The sequence below is a fragment of the Arachis ipaensis genome, chromosome B04 (genome assembly GCF_000816755.2).
Source record: "Arachis ipaensis cultivar K30076 chromosome B04, Araip1.1, whole genome shotgun sequence".
Classification (NCBI taxonomy): Eukaryota; Viridiplantae; Streptophyta; class Magnoliopsida; order Fabales; family Fabaceae; genus Arachis; species Arachis ipaensis.
In genome coordinates, this window is record NC_029788.2 from 105,652,593 (window position 1) to 105,671,821 (window position 19,229).

General features: G+C 33.3%; 1 protein-coding gene and 2 long non-coding RNA genes across 3 annotated transcripts; 2 read left to right on the plus strand and 1 right to left on the minus strand.

The window, feature by feature from the left end:
• LOC107637981 lies at positions 950–2,560 on the plus strand. Its single transcript, XR_001619661.2, has 2 exons — positions 950–1,401; positions 2,030–2,560. It is a non-coding gene; the product is annotated as an uncharacterized LOC107637981 (long non-coding RNA).
• On the minus strand, positions 8,458–8,992 carry LOC110270739. The gene is made up of 2 exons (XR_002360376.1): positions 8,954–8,992; positions 8,458–8,669 (listed from the first exon to the last, which is right to left on the minus strand). It is a non-coding gene; the product is annotated as an uncharacterized LOC110270739 (long non-coding RNA).
• LOC107636901 (mitochondrial pyruvate carrier 1-like) lies at positions 13,938–15,418 on the plus strand. Its single transcript, XM_016340373.2, has 3 exons — positions 13,938–14,075; positions 15,093–15,147; positions 15,279–15,418. Exons 1-3 carry the CDS (start codon positions 13,980–13,982, stop codon positions 15,416–15,418), a joined length of 291 nt encoding a protein of 96 aa, XP_016195859.1. The 5' UTR covers positions 13,938–13,979.

Genomic DNA, 19,229 nt, shown 5'->3' on the forward strand with positions numbered 1-19,229 from the left:
GCCAAAAAATGGGAAGAAAATAATCTCTTTACCTTATCATTATTCTAAAAGAAGCAATAAAGAAAAAGGAGGAATAATAGGGCAGAAAAGATCTGTAATCATAAGTGATCATAATTGATGATTGGATTAGTCAGATGAGAGAATCAGGGAGGCGTAATCGTAGGAGTTGAATGATTGATTCTAGGAGATAATTATGATAATTAATTTGGTTACAGAGAGGGAAGACAATTAAAGGAGGAGCTGATTAGGTGAGACGTAGGAAAAAGATTTGGAAAGGCCTAGGTTAGGAGAGAAGAGGACTCTCAAAGTTCCTCTGTTATCTTTTACTGTTCTATTGTATTTCTGTATTTTTCTTAAAATAAATACCAGTATAACAGTATACTTAGGTACTTGGTTCCTTGCTTAAAATGGGTCGATCTTAGATTATGATTGTGTTGTTGTACTTGTTCAAATCGTTTTAGTTTGTATAAATAGGTATCATATCAGTATTGTTGTTTTCAATCTTTCTTCTTTCTTTCTTTTTTTAAAAGAAGTCATTTGTTGCTGATATTATTTTTTGATTTTATATTTGTTGTTTTAATTTTATTTGTGTTAATGAAACTATATACAAATTAACGTGGTGCGATGGGGGGGGCGGGGAGATCTTATGAAAGCAAGTTAATTATTTATGTCTATTTTTGTATTGATCTTATGTTTTTATCAAAGTGTATCATTTTCATGTTTAGTGCATCATCAACTTGGTCATCTACTATACTCATTTAATTGCTTTAGAGTCACATGGTAAATTTAGTAAGCTAAAGTAGTTTTCATCTGTGGAGTGTGTACTCTGTAGGGGTGTTCAAAACCGATCCGGACCGAACTAAACCGACGAACCGAACCGAAAAAACTGAGAACCGAATTAACCGAAAACTGAAAAACCGAAAAAAAATCTATTTTGCTGTTTAAGCTGCTGCGCGAGTGTGAGAGCGTCCCAGCCGTCCCTGACCCTAACCCCCAAATCCCCAATCCCTAACATGCGCTCTCTAGTCTCTACTACTCAGTCACTCTCGCTCCCTCTTCTCCAAATCCCCAATCCCTAACTTGCGCACCCAAATCTTCCCAATCTCTCACTACTCAGTCGCTCTCGCTCCTCCGAATCCCGGCGCCGAAGCCTTCCTCTTCGTGGAGACGCCACCCACTGACCCAGAAGGCAGCACAGCACTGACCCAGAAGAGAGAGCACAACACGACGCCGTCGCCCACTAACTCAACAGGGCAGCACAGCACCACGCCGTCGCCGTTGAGACGCCACCACCCAGCAGCGTTTCTGGGTTCTGGCCGATCATCAGTTCAATCCAGCACCGCCCAGTCTCCCACTCAGCCTTCCTCCCAAGTCAATATGGAGACTGAGCCACCAATTCAGGTAATGGTTACCATTTGCTGTTTACTGGTGTATTGTTGCTACTTTCTGTTTGAGTGTATTAGGTAAAGTTGGTAACTTGGTATGAATTATTGATGAATTACTTTATTATTAGGTAAAGCTGCCTTGCTGGTTGCTTTTATTATTCAATTGCTTGTCTCAGTTTATTGTTCATTTTATTGTTCAATTGCTTCCTGGATTTGATTGCCAATTTTTTTTTAGGCAAAACCAGCAAAGTTCAAGTTTTGATTGGATCTAAAAGATGGGTTACTAACAGTGGATATACTTCGCTTGATCACATAGTTTCTGGTTTCTACTCATACCCTTAACAGATTTTGCTGCATGCATGAAATCAAGGAACTTGCTTTTCATGTTCTTCTCATTTTGGATTTGTTTGTTGATCCAACACTTATCCATAGTATCTTGGATTATACACTGTTGATTACTGTGGTTTACATTTGAGAACTTGTGTGTTATGAGCTGTACCCTTCAAAATAATATCTGTCACATGTTTTGCCAACTGTTTGTTGATCCAGAAAAAATAAAAATAAATTGTCCACATTTGGTGTTGTGAATGTGCTATATGATATAAGATCACATGCTTAGTGTGAAGTTGGTAATTTAATTGCAGGTTCTGATTAATACAACTTTGTGGCACTCACCCAAAAGTGAAGTAGTTTTTGTTACGACTTTAGGAGATGGAGAACAAACAAGATGGTGTAAGCAATGGTGATGGTGATGTACTACATGACATTGAAAATGAAGGTGTATTGTTGGATGGGAAGGGCGAAATTCGGAGGAATTGGTCGGAGTTTTTGGAAAGGAACATGTCATATGCAGAGCCACTGCTTGTTAAAAGGACACACAACCTCCCAGATTGCTATAATTGGTGCCAACCTCTGCCCTATTGAAAGCCTTGATTATGAGTAAGCCAAATTGGTTTGCGTTAAGAAGTTTAGCTATTTTGTTGGAGAAGACACCATAACTTTGCTATCAGTTTAATGACAATTTATTTTTATTTTCAGTTGTATTGATTGTTGAACTATTAAACTTCTTTAATTGTCGTACTTGAATTCTGTTGTCGTTAAATTTCATTAGATCAAGACTTTGTTAGCTATTGTGTATTTCTGTTTGTCGATTTCAATGTTATGACTTTGCATAATAGTATGGTAGTATTTTTTTGAATTGATTGAAAAAACCGAACAAACCGAACCAAACCAAACCGATTTTAATTGGTTTGGTTTGGTTTGGATGGCCTTAACAAAAAACCGAACCAAACCGAACCGCAGTTTAATTAGACGATCGGATCGGATGACTTTTTCTCAAAAACCGAACCAAACCGCACCGCGAACACCCCTAGTACTCTGTATTCAATTGTGTTTAACTTTTTTATTGTAAAATTTTTTCTCTTTTGGTTTTTTATTTTTTATTTATTTATTGATTCCTTTTTATTATACTGGAATGGAAGTAATCATTGCATGAAAAAGCAGGTTTTTCATTACACTTGAGTACAATTAATTGTGGCAGTAAAAAGTATTCAATGGAGTTATGGAATGTTCTAAACTTCTCCAACAACCCAAGAAGGGTAATCAATTTTTAAATAGATCAATTTGGTTTATGTTTCAGGTTTGGTGAATCTGGTTTATCCAAGTGTTGTCCATTCCAGATTTGAGCATTTCCTTGGCGTGTAGTGGCTTGCTGGTTAATCCATTGAAATGCTTAAAACATGTAAAATGAATTTTATTTCATTTTATTTTTTTACTTTTACTTCTACTCTTTTTTTTTCTCTTCATAAATACATAGTAAAGTGAAATAATGGAGTTTGATGAATAGATTTTAAGAGGAAAGAAAGAAATCTTGACCTTGAGTTACAAGAAGGAAACAATGTAGCACCTTTGAGGAGTTAGGACCTTTGAATGTCCTGCATCTTAAAGTGAAAATTTTTAGATGCTTATTTATATTAGTGAACTATTTTGGACTGAAATAGGAATTTAAGAACTTCTCTCCTCCCCCAGTTTTTGAAGTATCTGGCCTGTATTAAATATGTCATAACAGCTAGGTTGAATGGTTGCAAAATTAGCTCATGCTAACCCTATGACTGTCCTATGAACAATTGTTCATTAAGTGCTGATTTAGTTAAACGTTACTATTGAAACTTGAGCACTGCATGATATCGATGATGTACATTCTATCACATTGATTTTTCTCTGCGTGAATGTAGATTGAGACGTACAGAGACATGATTACTCCTGTAGTAGATCCATTTAAGTATTTGATTAGGTCTCTATGAATTCTTTGTTTCTTTCGCTTTATTCCCATGTTCATTGGATCCATCTATCAATGACGTCGGGTGGTCTGATTAGTAACTGCTTCATTTGTTCTGATTATGATGTCAAAATGTAAAATTATTTTGTCTATTCATTTACCTTTATTCAACACCCAAAACTTTTGGGATAGATAGTTCATGATAGGCATGAGAGCTTCTTCTATGAGTAAGAGGTTTAGAATTTGATTATTGTAATCTTTCATTCTTCTAAGTAAAAGCTAAATTTTGGCACACATTGTAAATGCTTCAAACCCATATGAGGCTTTTGGTTGGTGGTTTGGGAAATTCACGTTGATAAAATAAATGAAGTTCAAAATTATGTAGATGTTCTAAACCAAAATTGGTTACACGTCCTGTCCTAAACACTTCTGTATACGATTTACATGTAAATAGCATAAATCAAGTCAATTTAATTCAATTTATATAAAGGTGTTCAGGACAGGGCATGTAACCAATTTTGATTTAGGACATTTGCGTAATTTTAAACTTTATTTATTTTATCAATGTAAATTACCCTCATATAAAGGTAGAAAATCATTTATGTGCCTATACCCAATAAACTTGAGATAGTTCATGAAAATGTTATCATATTTTTTCTTTATGGATGGGGTGGTTCTCCATTTTATATTTCTTTTGTGCATTCTCTATGTCGGTGCATGTGAAGTTGTTTTCTTATTCGCAGATGGTTTTTAACTTGAAAATTCATTTACTTATTTTTTTCCTCTCCCTCTTTCAACAATTAGAGTATGACATTTTGGAATATGTTGTGAGTGAGCACTTGGTAGTTGGTACTTGGTAGACGTGATAAACTAAAAGATGATAGTTTAAGAATATGCGACTGAATTATCATGCTTTTAGGCTTTCTGTCAAGATATGTGACTGAATCTTGTTGGTGATGTTTCAATTTACTGATTTAAGGCATCAATTAATTTTTTTTATGAAAGATTTAGGGATTATTTATGATGACTAAGCAACAGATTGTAGGTTGACCCCTATATATTATTTTGTTATGATGTAGGCATAAGAAAGATAGAAGCCAGTGGCAGCCAAGAAGATTAATTAGGAATTTAATATTAGTTTGATATAGTGTTTGAGTTTTTCTTTAGTTGATTATTGTGGTTAGTTTGATAAAGTGTTTGATATGTTTACTTAGTTATTTATTGTTTATGTCGCTTTTGGTATTTTCAGGTTTTGTTGGTTTGGGAAGGATGTATATGTTGTTACTGTGCTTACTCCCTAAAGTTCTGGAACTGTCGTGAGTGTTCATAAATTATAAAAGAAAAAAAAATCAAAATTTCAATCCTAAATTTGTCTCATGTATTTTTACTAGATTACATTTTTTTTACATGATTGTAGAATTTTATTTGTATTTTATTCACTAGAAAACAAAAAATTACTTGTCATTGTTGTTTATGTCATATGCTAATACTTTGACTATAGATGATATTTTGCATAATAAATTGTGCCTGGACTTTCACTCTTTTGAAATTAAAACCCATAAAAAAAAATCAAAACATGGTTCCCTAATTAGTCACCTTTTTCACCAAAGAGTTTGATTCAAATAAATATACACTACAAAAAATTTGGACGGCGGTTTTTTTGGGTAATTACGGCGGTTTGAACCGCCATTATTACCCGTAATGGCGGTTTCGTGAAGCGACGTAATTCTGGGCGCCATTCTGGTTATTACGGCGGTTTTTTGAAAACCGCCACAATTTTCTGGGTTAAAACGGCGGTTTTTGAATAGGTTAAAACGGCGGTTCAAAACCGCCGTTATTTCCAGGGTTAAAATGGCGGTTCTTGGATAGGTTAAAACGGCGGTTTGAACCGCCATTATTATCCTGACAGAGTGGCGTTTTGGTTGGTTAAAATGGCAGTTCAAACCGCCGTTATTTCCAGGGTTAAAATGGCGGTTTTTGGATAGGTTAAAACGGCGGTTTGAACCACCATTATTACCCTGACAGAGTGGCGTTTTAGTTGGTTAAAACGGCATTTTTGAACCGCCATTTTTACCCTGACAGTAGCGTTTTGGTTGGTTAAAATGGTATTTTTAAACCGCCATTTTACCCTGACTCCAAGATCAATATACATGTAGTAAGAGTCAGAGAACTCGTCAATTTCTTCTTGTAACTTCTTCCTTGTTACTTCAGATAGGAAGAGGAAGTACCTTTTATAGGAAATATTTAAGGCAACGTATCATCAGAAGAGCTTAACAGGATGTAAAGAAGTTCATATTCAGTCATGAAACTCACTTTGGCTGTAAGGGGACAAGCTTCTTTTGTGAGCAGCAATCTAATATCCAACTGTAGTGAATGATATCACTCAGGCTTCAATTTTAGCCACTTTCCACTTCGATCACTAGGCTCCCATTTAGAACCGAGGTCTTTAACAACTATTCCCTCATCTCTAAACAAAAGGATTAGAACAAAAATTCTTTAGAAGAGGTATAAACAGTTTCTTCCTTTTCCACTTTTAATAAATATAAATATATTATATATACTAAAAATAAAATCACTGAAATAAAACAATCATCCAAATTTAATATAATAAACTTTGACACATAATCCCCAATTCTTCATCTCAACTTTATATTGGATGAATACGGTGCATGGGAGATATACAGAAATACAGACAGACAAACACTGACAAGGAACATTAAAAGTTAAAATATATATAAAGAAAGAAATGGAAGATATGTTAATGTATTATCCTTCCTAAAATGTAAATTCAGCAAGCGAAGACACATAAATGGCTTATAGCACACCCATCAGCGTATTAGGATTGCAACATATACAATGCACAAGCACACTATATATTGCACAAGAATTGAACATTTATATTATAAATATAGGAGCATGAATGATTGAACTTTACATGAACCAACTCTTTCTTAACCCAAAAATATCAGTTTGAAGAACATAAATTGCTTTCTATATAACAAATGCTAGAAAGCATGTAAAAGTTGCTTGTAGCCTAACACTTTCATTTGAGGATATTTTCATTATGACCTTTCTTGATCTATTTAGCATTCAAAAGGAATTAAAAGAGATAAACAAAAAAATTCCAAGGACAGCAATGGAGTCTGGTTTGCTGAGTTTGGACTTTTGAGGATACTAAGCAAAGACCCCAAAATAAATGAGAAGAATTCCTACTCTCCTAAGTCCATTTATGGCTACATCATGAAAAATCGTTTTTGGCTTTTCTTCTATATTGAAAGATTAGCATCTTAAGGCAAACATATACAAACAGAAATTGTCAAATGTTTCAAAAGTTCAGAACCTTCCTATATGGCTCAATCATACTTAAGGCAAACTATTTTACCCTTCATAATCTTCCTTCCTTCCACTCTTAATTCATCCACTCATCACTCTTCTAATTAAAGACTAACACACTTCCTTTTTTTTTTAATCTTTTACTTCTTATTTGTCTTCACTCAGGATCTGAAGAAAACTATTAAACTCATACAGATATATTGAAGCATAAGTACTGTGAACATTGTGAAATTAAAAGAGCACTGATTAAGGATTAAAAAAAAGGAAGCTTCATGCTGGAGATGTGAAATAGATAAGTTTTCAATGTATTGGAAAAAGGCAAAAAAAGAAAAAACTTCTGAAAATATACTTTTTTTTAGTATCTTTAACTAGTACTATTAGAACATTGGAGACACTGGTCAGCAACATCAGAACAGATGTTTTTTAAATATGCAAGTGAACAGCACTGGTTAATTTGCTACTCAGATATCTTCCTTCCTACATTTCATTGCTCAACCAACAAAAAGCCAGATTAAATACTGTAAGAAAGAAACTCAGATTAAATATAGAGCAATCTCTATTTGAGAAGTAAGCTCTTTTTCAAATTGACGACGCCTTTCAGGTCGAGCTGCTATCTTATAGTTTAATACTTCCTGTTTATAAAGACAAAATACATTAAAGGTATGCATGCAGAAAAACCAAAGAAACTGTTAATCAACTTGCAATAATTAAAAGACTTTATCACAACCATTTATATAAGATCCACTTCTTTGAAGAACGAATGAATTCACGTGATTACAAGCATGAAAGCTAATTAGGTAGAGAGATGCTCAAATTAAATAGAATGCACTTTAAAATTGACTCTAGAGATCAAAAAATTAAGTTAGTTATTTTATTTTTCTTTTTTCCTTTTTACAATATGTCATTTGAAAGCATTCAAGTTGCAGTGAGTTATTAAAATCAGTTTGCAATTGAGTGCAACAGCAACAACTATAATCAATGTCAATTTTTGACTAGTTAATAAGCTCAAAAACTGCAGCAAAGATAAATTCAGCCATCATGAATGCAGCTCATGTTGAATTTGATACTGAAATCTGCAGATAATTCAGGATGTGAGTGAGGCTTGTGAAAAAGCTTTTTATATACAGTTTCTATGTAGAGAGTAGTTAGTAAATTTCTTCTATAAGATAATAAGAACAACCAGCTGTATATCAAAAACATTTTACTGCACACTAGAAGCGCACAAGTCCAAATTAAACTGTACCCAGAACAATTTCCTACCTCCAGAACAAATAATCATTGTACCCACAAGCTTCACTAACCCTTCTCCCATTAATAGTCATATAAGAAAAACTATACAATCACACAATAAACAAATAAAAATTCCATGCAACAGCAAGAGAAGCATAATAATTCATAAACCTAAAACCTAGACAAGCCACCACAAATCTTCCAAACCAACTAAAAGAAGAATGACAAGAAGCATATACCATCATACGAAGCTTTCAGATTCAAACTCATGCTCAATCCACACAAGAAAATGACACCCCTACTTCCAAAACCAATAAAATAAATAAATAAAACTCATTCAGCAATAAGAGTAACACCTTAGCAATTGCTTTGGGTGGATATTCTGCTCCAAGTTTTGGATCAACACACTGCTTGACTTTATCCTCGCTAAGTCTTGGTGTAGCCTGAAATACAAGTTGCTATGATAACCTAAATTGGAAGATATATAAAATTTAATACATCTCAATTAACAAACCCAAACTTGTCTAAATCAGAAACGGATACAAATGCAAATTTAAACAAGTCAGAACACTAGATACTTGAATCAACATAACAAAACCAGTTCAAATAACAAGTGGTCTTTAATCAACATAACTAGTTTAGAACACTAGACATTGGCACTAGATCTGAGAGAGAGAGAGAGAGAGAGAGAGAGAGAGAGAGGAGGGGGTAAGGTTACGAAAACAACCTTGCCGGCTTTGCAAGCAGTGTCGACGGTAGATATGAGGAAGGAAGATCTAAGATCCAAGATCTGAGATCATCGACTGGTTGAACACAAGACCCGATCGGCGTCAATCACCCCCGCTCCAACGTCAATCGAATGCTTCAACACAAGACCCGATCACAGAGCTGCAGAGAAACAAAAACCCCCAAAAATCAGCAACAAAAACAATTTTGAAACCATAACCCGAACAAAAACGAAAAAATCATGTAATTTCAGTTTCGGTTTCTCCTTCAAGTATGTTCTTGACGAAGGAAAGGCTATTTCCATGGGGAAGAGGCAGAGGAAGCTTTACACCAATGGCGGTGGAGAATATTCAAACAAGATTGGCAAGTGGAGTCACGTGATTTTCGAGCACCCTGCAACGTTCAAGACGGTTGCCATGGATCCGGAGAAGAAGAAGGAGATAATTGACGATCTTACTACTTTCAAGAACAGCAAAGAATTCTATGCGAAGATCGGGAAGCCTCGGAAGAGGGAGAAGTACCTAGAGAAATCGTAACCGGCGGAGAGAGGAGAAGCCGAGAGGGAAGAACAGCGTTGTCGGAGGAGACGAAGGAGAGAGAGAAGGGAGATTGAGAGCGCCATAACGTTTCGTTTAATGAGCTAGCTAGGGTTGCAATTCTTTTCTTTTATATACGTGTGAAAACGGCGGTTCAAAACCGCCATAATCACCAGAACCGCCACCAAACACAAAGTTAATTATGGCAACAACCAAAAATGCCATAATAATCGGGTATTACGGCGGTTCTTTAAAACCGCCGTAATATCAATGCCATTTTAAACTCTTTTTTTGTAGTGATATCATTCAAATGAAATAAATTCTATCTTCATTTCTTGTACCATGTCCTATAAGTAAAATTTGGAATCGAGATATTTTCTCTTGTTTTATTGTTGCTAAATACATGCATATCCATGTTGGCATTATTTTATAATTTATTCAACAACTTTTCATTTTTAGGAATAATTTATCTCTCACCCTACTAATTCTTCTTTTCTGTTAATTTTTTTTAATATTTGTATTTGTTTGAAGACCCCGCTTTACTTTCTTTGCTCACTTTAAACTATATTCTTTTTACTTGAAGTAAAGAGTAAAGACAATCAATCATTTTAGTTATTTGTATTTTGTATTATTTTCCAAATATGTATTCTACAAGATTTTTCTTGTTGATTTTTTTTAGATTTTCAACTTGGTCATAAATTTTATCACTTTTTATATATTAAGCTTTTAACTGAAATGTCTGACTTGCATGATAGGTGGTTGATGAAATAAATTTTTCATTGACCACGAGATTTTGATTATATACAAAAAATGTATGTAACAACAGGGTTGTGTTGCATTTCTATGGTATTTAGATTTTGATTCATAGAAGAAATATAGTTTCAATTCGATTTATATCGGTCTTTTTCATCATCTGCAAGTAGCCTAGCAAGTAGGTGTCGTCAAGTTCTACCTCAAAAAATCATATTCTCTTTCATAACTAATCTCATTTCAGGACTCATCTGAATGGGAAGACACTAGTGTTAAAGTTAAAGTTGATGAAGGAGGAGACACTATCAATGTTACAACCTTAGTTTCATTTTCGCTTTCGGAGCTCAATTGTGGCTCTTTGGTATCTCCATATGGTTCATATATATTGGAAGCTGCAGTTCTTCTTCATAAGATCGTTGGTGCTTCTGTTGCATGGTGAGATTTGAATGTTACCATAAAGAACAAAAGGAAGTACTTTGATGATGTTATTAAGAGTTCAACTAGTTATGCCTTACATGCCATTGCAAGTCTTAAAGCAACTTCCTTTATCGTTGTTCAATATATAATAAGTGTATTTGTATTCTTAAAGCTAAATTGGAAATGATGTTCCTCTTTATTTCGAGAAGATTGCATCTCTCAACCAGCACTTATGGTGAAGTGTTTGTGGAGGGGGCAAATTACACTTTGTTTATTAGCATGCATTGTAATTTGTTTTTTTTTTTGTTTTTTGTGTTTAGGTTTAACTTCTACCATACCAACTAGCTACTTATTTTGTTGTGGAGGATATATATGTTTCTGTTGTTGACTTTTTTCAGTGGATTAATATTTTGTAGTATATAACTGAATATTATCCGTGTGATGACTTAAAATTTTTTTTGGTGATACTATTAAAAAAGTAAATATTTGAACTTATGTTATTGTCAAATTTTTGTATGAACAGATGATAAAAACTTGTTCTTGAATATTTTTTTACAGAATCCTTCGTATGATAGGAAATTAAAAATTTCTCGAGACCAAAGAAATTTATGTGGTAAAAAAGATTTTGTGGTCCTGTACATTTGCACGGGTCAAACGCTAGTATAATTAACATCGTGTTCTTTTTTCAATATCAAAAACTCTGCATGAAAGAAGAGTGGAAGGAAAAAATTTTTATACAAAAATGGTCAATAAACAAATAGAACACAATATTTTACATTGGTTGTAAACAACATAGAATATAATCAAAACTATGTATTCATGTATATGAAGAATCATATATATACACACTATCTCATATCTCTCCTCTCTAGAAGAGAAGCAAATTAAATTGAGGATGAAGTTATTTGGATGAAGCTTCACCCTTCTTCTCAAAGAGGTACCTAATAATCATATCAAAATATCTATCAATTTAAGCTCAAATATATAAGATGGAATTATTAGTAGAAGTACTCCATACTGATAAAACTTGCAAAACTATAACAAACATGCAAAAATTATATAAGAGACATTAATATACAGTGATAGATTCAAAAAAATGTTGTCAGTAGAGATAAAAATTAGTGACCAATGCGACGCAAGGAGTCCATGCAGTCTTTGAACGTTGTTGGTGGTGGCCAACGCTGGTGGAGGGCCTGCTGGAGGTTATTTGTATGTGTTAGAGAGAGAGAGATGTTCGAAAATGAAGGGAGAGGATTTGCAGTTCGAATTTAGGGTAAGATTACCGTCAGCTTTACCGGCGAAAAAATCCGACAATAATGCTTTGAAAGTGACCAAAATGCAGCGTTGCACGAATTAGGAATTACCGGCGGATAAATCCAACAGTAAATCTCACGGTAATCTCGACGACAATTTTTCTTGTTTTTTCTCCAATTATTACCGGCGAATTTATCGTCATAAAACCAAATCCGACAGTAAATCCGCCGCTAACGTCCCTGATAGCATTCAAGTTTTTTTTTTTTTGGTGCTTACTCTTGATGATGATGTGAAATACTCAATAATCGTTTCCCACATTTCATAGAAGTATTTGCAATGAACTGCCTTGTTCTTAAAGCTTGTATATAAAGATGCAAGTAGTCATGTCATCAGTGACTTATCTTGGAGCATTCCTTGTAAGTTTTTTATTTTGTCTTTGCATTGATGACTTTGCTGGATCTCCTGAATCAATCATTTGTTCAAGGATGTTTTTCTTAAAGTAGCCTTTAAGATTCTGACTTTCAACTATGATGATTGCAGCTTGTTTCCATGTTAGAAAATCGTTTTCGTCGAGCTTGTCTGAGATCATTGGTAGAAGATACTTTGAATTGGAAGGACTAGCTAAGATCATTGCCATAGTTGCAACTATGTGGTTTTGGATACCATGTCAAGATTGCTGCAGAATTGAAAAACTGAAGAAAAACTAGCAATGGTTCCAAGATTTGAAGGTAAGAGAATTATAAAGAATAGAGTGATACTGAATAGAACTCTTGTATTTAGTGAATGTACATGAATGAATGATATCCTTAGAAATTGTGATACACTAATGCTATTTATATTAGTTAGACTAAACAGAATAACTACCTAGAATTAATAATAGAAATCTGTTACAAGTGGAGTAGTTATAACATAATTCAAGTCTTGTTATTCCGATTTCTTTGAGTCTAAGCTATCACTATCCTTCATATTCCTATTTTTAACTTTTTATAATTTAACATTAGACGCTGGACACTGAACACCTCTTAGGTCATAATCTTTATTCTTTAGGCTTAATGCGAAATTCACATTGAACTCCGATCCAACAAGTTAATGAACATGGCCTTCTAACTTTGAAGCCCATATTAATAAAAGTTAATTAATATAGCCACCTTGTCGTTAAAGTTGGTTAATGGTGGATGGCGAATCTAGTTTGGTCCTATGGTCCTCCACACCTTACTACCCCTATTCCTTTTCCTTACCATCCAACATAAAAATACTTATTTGACGAGTTCTTAATTAATGTCTAAGAAATTCAATTCAACTACTCTCTCTTTGGCTTAGCTTTTCTTCCCTTTTGTCTATGTACTTTCTCATTTAATTTTTCGTAACTTTCTTGCTCCAAGAGGCTTAATTAACCATCAGGTGAACTCATTATCTTTCTTATTAGCCATCATGTTACTGTTCTAAATCAACATGGTAGATGTGATTGTCTTCTACTTGAGGAAATCTTTTGTTATATTTATATATATAAGGTGAACTTGTATTGTTTCTTTGTTACCTCAGCCCATGCTTGATTGCTTGATCATCATTGGCCTAACCAATCATAACCATTGTTTATTAGGTGTTATTTATGCTATTACATTTGTCTTAAAAGTTTCATAAGTTGATGTTCTTGTAAAGAACTACAATAATAATTGATCAAATCTGGCCTTATTCTAACAAGTAACTGAGCAATGACATTTTTCTTTCTCCTAAACTCAATTAAACAAGAAAAGAAAAAGGAAAAGAAAATTCTTTCATAATAATATTATATTATTGATATGATACATTATTTATTATACAACTACAAGCATATTATTATGCATACATATAAAATTATCTATTAAATCAATCACTCATATAAAATATACATTAAAAATAAATTAAATAACACATATATTTATACATAAATACATTATAACTAATTTAGTAGTTGATTTTTGTGTTCACATAATATTTTTTGTTTACCATATTATTTAATTGCCTAACTTATGTTCATTGACAATATATATCAGAATTGTTCAAGCATCGACCAGGATTAACGATCAGATCATGGGTTCCTCTTTTCGAGCATTTTTAAATAGTCCAGTTGGTCCCAAAACAACACACTTCTGGGGACCTGTTGCTAATTGGGGATTTGTGGCTGCTGTATGTCACACTACTTTCATTCTCTCTATTTATACTTATAGTGAATTTTTTTCAAGAGAACAAATTACACTACTGATTTAATCTTCCTTACAATTTGATTAAAATTCAAATAACAATATACTTGATACTTTTGCATTTTTTTTAAACATGATATTAAATACTGGAAAAAGATATTTATATGGTGCATATATATACGTTGCTATTATGTATGTTTATCATTATAGTAGTTATAATGACTATATAATTTTAGTAATACTTAAAAAATATTGTTAAAATTAAAGTAATATTTTTTTTTTAATTTAACAGTATTTCAATTTGAAAATAAAAATAAAAAATGTTAGAAAAAATATATTTTTAATTTTAGCAATACTTTTTAATAATTGCTAACGTTATTTAGTTACTGTACTCATTGATACCATAGACTCCTATTTATATACTTATTTCAGTGTATGTTATTTGAACCGGCTATTAAATTTAAGAATAGAACAGATGAAAATAAAAGCGTGAATTATACAATTGAATCAATAGTTATAAAGTGTGTGTCTAAAAACTTGTACACCAATTCTAAATAGAGCAATACTATAGAATCATCATAATTTATTGTTTGTAGTCAGCAATTAACTAATAATATTTAAAAATATTAGTTAAAAATATAATATTAGACTAAAAATATGAAATTATTAATTAAAATATTGACCAATATAAATTAAAATTGTTAATTAATCTTTAAACTTTTCTCATTCTAATATACAAATAATATCTTCCATATTTGAATATCCATTCAAACTTTACGTTAACTTACCCCAAAGAAGGCTAATAATTAGGGGAGTAGATCATCATGTCATATGAATTTTACAAAGCCTTAAGGACGGAAAAATCAGTATATAATTTGCCCTTATCTTCAAGCATCTCATTTTCATATGATACCCTATTATTCTAATAACCACTATCAAAAGGTCTCATCTAAAATGATCAACATTAAGACTAAATATTTTCATCTATATGTTTGGTTTAAAGGGATTGGCGGACATGAAAAAACCTCCAGAAATGATCTCTGGCAACATGACAGCAGGTTGAAAATTATAATCTGGTTATTATTTTTGTTAACTTGAAATAATATAATGTTCTTATATGACATGTTGAAACTAACATTAGTTTGCGTCTTTAATTTCTTGATTTTAATTATAATGTTTGATAGTGCAGTGATGTGTGTGTACTCAGCATTATTCATGAGATTTGCATGGATGGTAAAACCAAGAAACTATCTGCTTCTTGCTTGCCATGCTTCCAATGAGGCTGTACTATATGTCTACAATATTATTGTCCTAGTAGTATTAAAATAACTTCATTTCATCTTTTTGTTATTTTAAACTTTTTATTATTCATCTTAATTTCATACCCATTTTAATGAACCATATCATATATTGCCAGGGCCGGATTTAAGTAGTGCATTGTGGGGGCACTGACTTTTCAAAAACTTTCATTTAGTGCATAGTAAAAAAATTTATTTGCCCCCATAGTATACATGAATTTGACTCTACTCACAATTTATTCTCTTGGTCACAGTGTCCCTACATAAATGAAAAGAAAATTAAAAGATCCCACCATATTATAAAATATTATATTAATTATTTAATAAAAAATAATTAAACTCTTATAAAGTGAAAGTTAGTTTATGTAGGTAGAGGAAATTAAACTCTTATGTCTTATTGCATTTTTTTTTATTCGTGTGGTTAACTTTACTTGAAATAAGAAGAAATTATAGCCAAAGTAGTAGTTCTTTAGTAGTGTGTATATGGACTATGATTTCACTGTTACTTTTATCAACAACTTCTTATTTTGTTTTATATATTGATTTTGAAATTGTATTTGATTAATGAATTTGATTTTGATTTTGTGACGTTAGATTTTTAATAGACTATTGTTGGTACTTTAGTATTTGGTGTTTTGCATGTTGCAGCATCTTTAGAGTTTAGTGTTTGGTATTTTGCAAGTTGCAACATTGTCAGAGTTTAGAATTTTTCAATTTTCTTTTTAATTTATTAAAGGTTGATCTTTATTTTGTTATACTTTTTAATTTATTCAATTGTTATGCATTTATTTTGTAATTATATTCTTGTGTATTTTTTTTATCTGTTATTATTTAAATTATTATTTTTAATTTATTAGTTAGTTAATCACTGACAAAATTTTTTAGATACGTCATTGTGTATTGTCGTCTCTTTTTATAGTATTGCTGACTCTTATATAATCTCTGCGTGCTTATTATAGTTTTGCAAGTTTTATTAGTATGGAGTACCTCTACTAATAATTCTATCTTATATATTTGAGCTTACATTAATAGACATTTTGATATAATTATTAGGTACCTCTCTGAGAAGAAGGGTGAAGCTTCATCCAAGTAACTTCATCCTCAATTTAATTTACTTCTCTTCTAGGGAGGAGAGATACGAGACTGTGCATAGATATGATTCTTCATATACATGAGTACATAGTTTTGATTATATTTTGTGTTGTTTACAACCAATGTAAAATTTTGTGTTCTATTTGTTTATTGACCATTTTTGTATAGGAATTCTTTTTTCCTTCCACTCATCTTTCGTGCGAGTTTCTGATATTGAGAAAAGAACATGATGTTAATTATATTATATATGTGTTATAAAGTGTTTGACTTAGCAACAGTTCTCCATAAAATTGCCATTAACCTATCAAATTTTGATGCACATTCATAAGTGTTGATCTAAACCATTCCTTTTTTATTAATTTGCGACAATTTTAGAAATGTACGCTAAGTTTTTGCCGCTATTTTTCACATGTGTTATAATATATATAGGAATGTAGAGAAGTCTTAAATATCTAAAAAATATAAATGTTATTGTATGAAAGAACATGCTAAAGGGACAGGATTCTATTTATTGTGTGAGGTATGACTGGGTTTCTAGTGAACACCATTTTTATGCCAGGTGAAAAATTTTCAGTAGGAATCCTCTTCTTCCTTCAGTCTCTGGGTACTTTCTTCTTGGACCTCCTCCCTCCTTAGAAGGTGGTGAATGCCCAACACCAAACTTAGGTTTGATGTCGGAAAAAACTGTATGGGTTTCCAACAAAGGGGGAGGCTTGAGTAATGAGCTCTGCATGCATGCACCTCCTTCTCCAGAAAGTGGTGAAGGTTTATAAACCTTGAATACCAAGTAGTTCATAAAGCCTTAAAACCAATTCACCTCTCTCAACATCTATCAGAGCTCTCCCAGTAGTCAGGAATGGTCTTCTTAGGATGATGGAGTCCTTTGCATCCTCTCCCATATCTAATATCACAAAATCTGCAGGGAGGAATAGCTCTCCAATCTAGACCAAGACATTTTTCACTAGCCCATGCGCTTGCCTCAGAGATTTGTCAGCCATCTCTAATGCTATCCTTGTAGGCCGTGCCTCTTGAATTTACAGCTTCTTCATTACGAACAAAGGCATCAGGTTAATACTTGAGCCAAGATCACAAAGAGCTTTGTCAAAGGTGATAGTCCTAATAGTGCATGGAATCTGAAAGTTCCCTAGATCTGGCATCTTCTTAGGCAGCTTGCTCTAAATGAGTGCACTACACTCCTTGGTCAGTACCACTGTTTCATCTCCCTTTAAGGCTTTCTTCTCAGAGAGTAGGAATTTCATGAGTGCCATATAGGGAGGCATTTTCTCCAAAACCTCAGCAAAAAGAATATTTATTTGTAGCTTTTTAAAGATTTCCAAGAACTGAGAGAACTTCCCGTCCTTAGTCTCCTCTTGGGGCTTCTGAGGTTGTGGTGTTTCAGGCTCTTGAATATGCGCTTTAGGTGGGGCATGTAATAATGCAGCTTCAGCCTTTTTTGGAGTTTCTTTCTCCTCTGACCCCTTAGCAACTTGTGCCTCCTTCTTCAGTTTATCTATATGTCACCAGGAAGAGTGTTGGGGGGTCTCTCAGGTATTCTTTTGCTCAGCTGACCCACTTGTACTTCCAAGTTCCGAATGAAAGCTCTAGATAGTCTCCTGCATAAAGCTATGGGTGCTCTTGAAAAGCTCTGCAACTAGAGTGGCCAAGTCAGGAGTATTCTGAGGCTGGGTGGACGCCTGCTGTTGTTGAGAAGCTTGAAATTGGTGGCTATTGAAATTGTTGAACTTGTTTTGATTCAAACCGCCCTGAGAGTTATTGTTAAAGTTCTGTTAAGGCTTCTGGGGTTGCTCTCTCCATCCAATTTTTGGGTGATTCCTCCATCCCTGATTGAATGTATTTGAATAGGGATTATTACTGGATTTCTTGAAGAATTTTCCATATAATTAACTTGCTCAGGAGTGGGTTGAGCATAACCATAATTTTCCCTTGGCTGAAGTCTCCACTCATGTCATATAATACATCTTGAGTAGTTGAATTCATTGCATATGGGAGAAAGATAGAGTAATTTCATGTGATGGGAATATAGTGAAATTTAAAGTTGAATTTGTGTTATAGTTGAGTTGAATTCTAAACTTATTATTGATTATATTTGGTTGATTATAATGTGTTAATTGCTGGTAGACTATTCAATTTTTTGTTTTATAATGTAATATATTGTTTTATAGTGTAAGATATTGTTCATTGTTGTTCTATGTTATTTTTTTTTAACACTAGAGCTCAACACAACACAGTGGAGCAACAAACTAACAGACACATCAGTACCAAAAAGCCTAGTAAAAAGTGACACAACACCTTTCCATTCGTTGGCGCTCATCACCGTCATGTTGAAGATCTCTTCCACACCTTTGCTTACATTCTGGAATACTCTTCTATTTCTTTCCAACCAGATGTTCCAGACGATTGCATAGAAGCATCTCAGTCGTTGCTCTCGATCCTCCTTCCTCCTTGGTTCCTCTATCCAGCTTAAGAAATGTTCTCGCATCAAACCTGGAAAAGCCCACTGTCGGCATAACGTCGATATCCAAGCACTCCAAACTTGCTAGGCAAATCCACAACCTAGAAACAGGTGGTGGGCTTGCTCCACCTCAGTATGACAGAAAACACAGATATTATCTTCTTGTCTGATAATTCCAAACCTGCTAAGCTTGTCTTTTGTACTCACTCTACCTATTAGGACAAACCAAGTAAATAGTTCCACTCTGGGTGGTACTAAACCTTTCCAGATAGTCTTC

Coding starts and splice junctions, on each gene's coding strand:
- LOC107636901 (XM_016340373.2), top strand. CDS start 13,980: ATGGGTTCCTCTTTTCGAGCATTTTTAAATAGTCCAGTTGGTCCCAAA. Junction 14,076..15,092: donor ATTGGGGATTTGTGGCTGCT/GTATGTCACACT, acceptor TTTGGTTTAAAG/GGATTGGCGGACATGAAAAA. Junction 15,148..15,278: donor CTCTGGCAACATGACAGCAG/GTTGAAAATTAT, acceptor TTGATAGTGCAG/TGATGTGTGTGTACTCAGCA.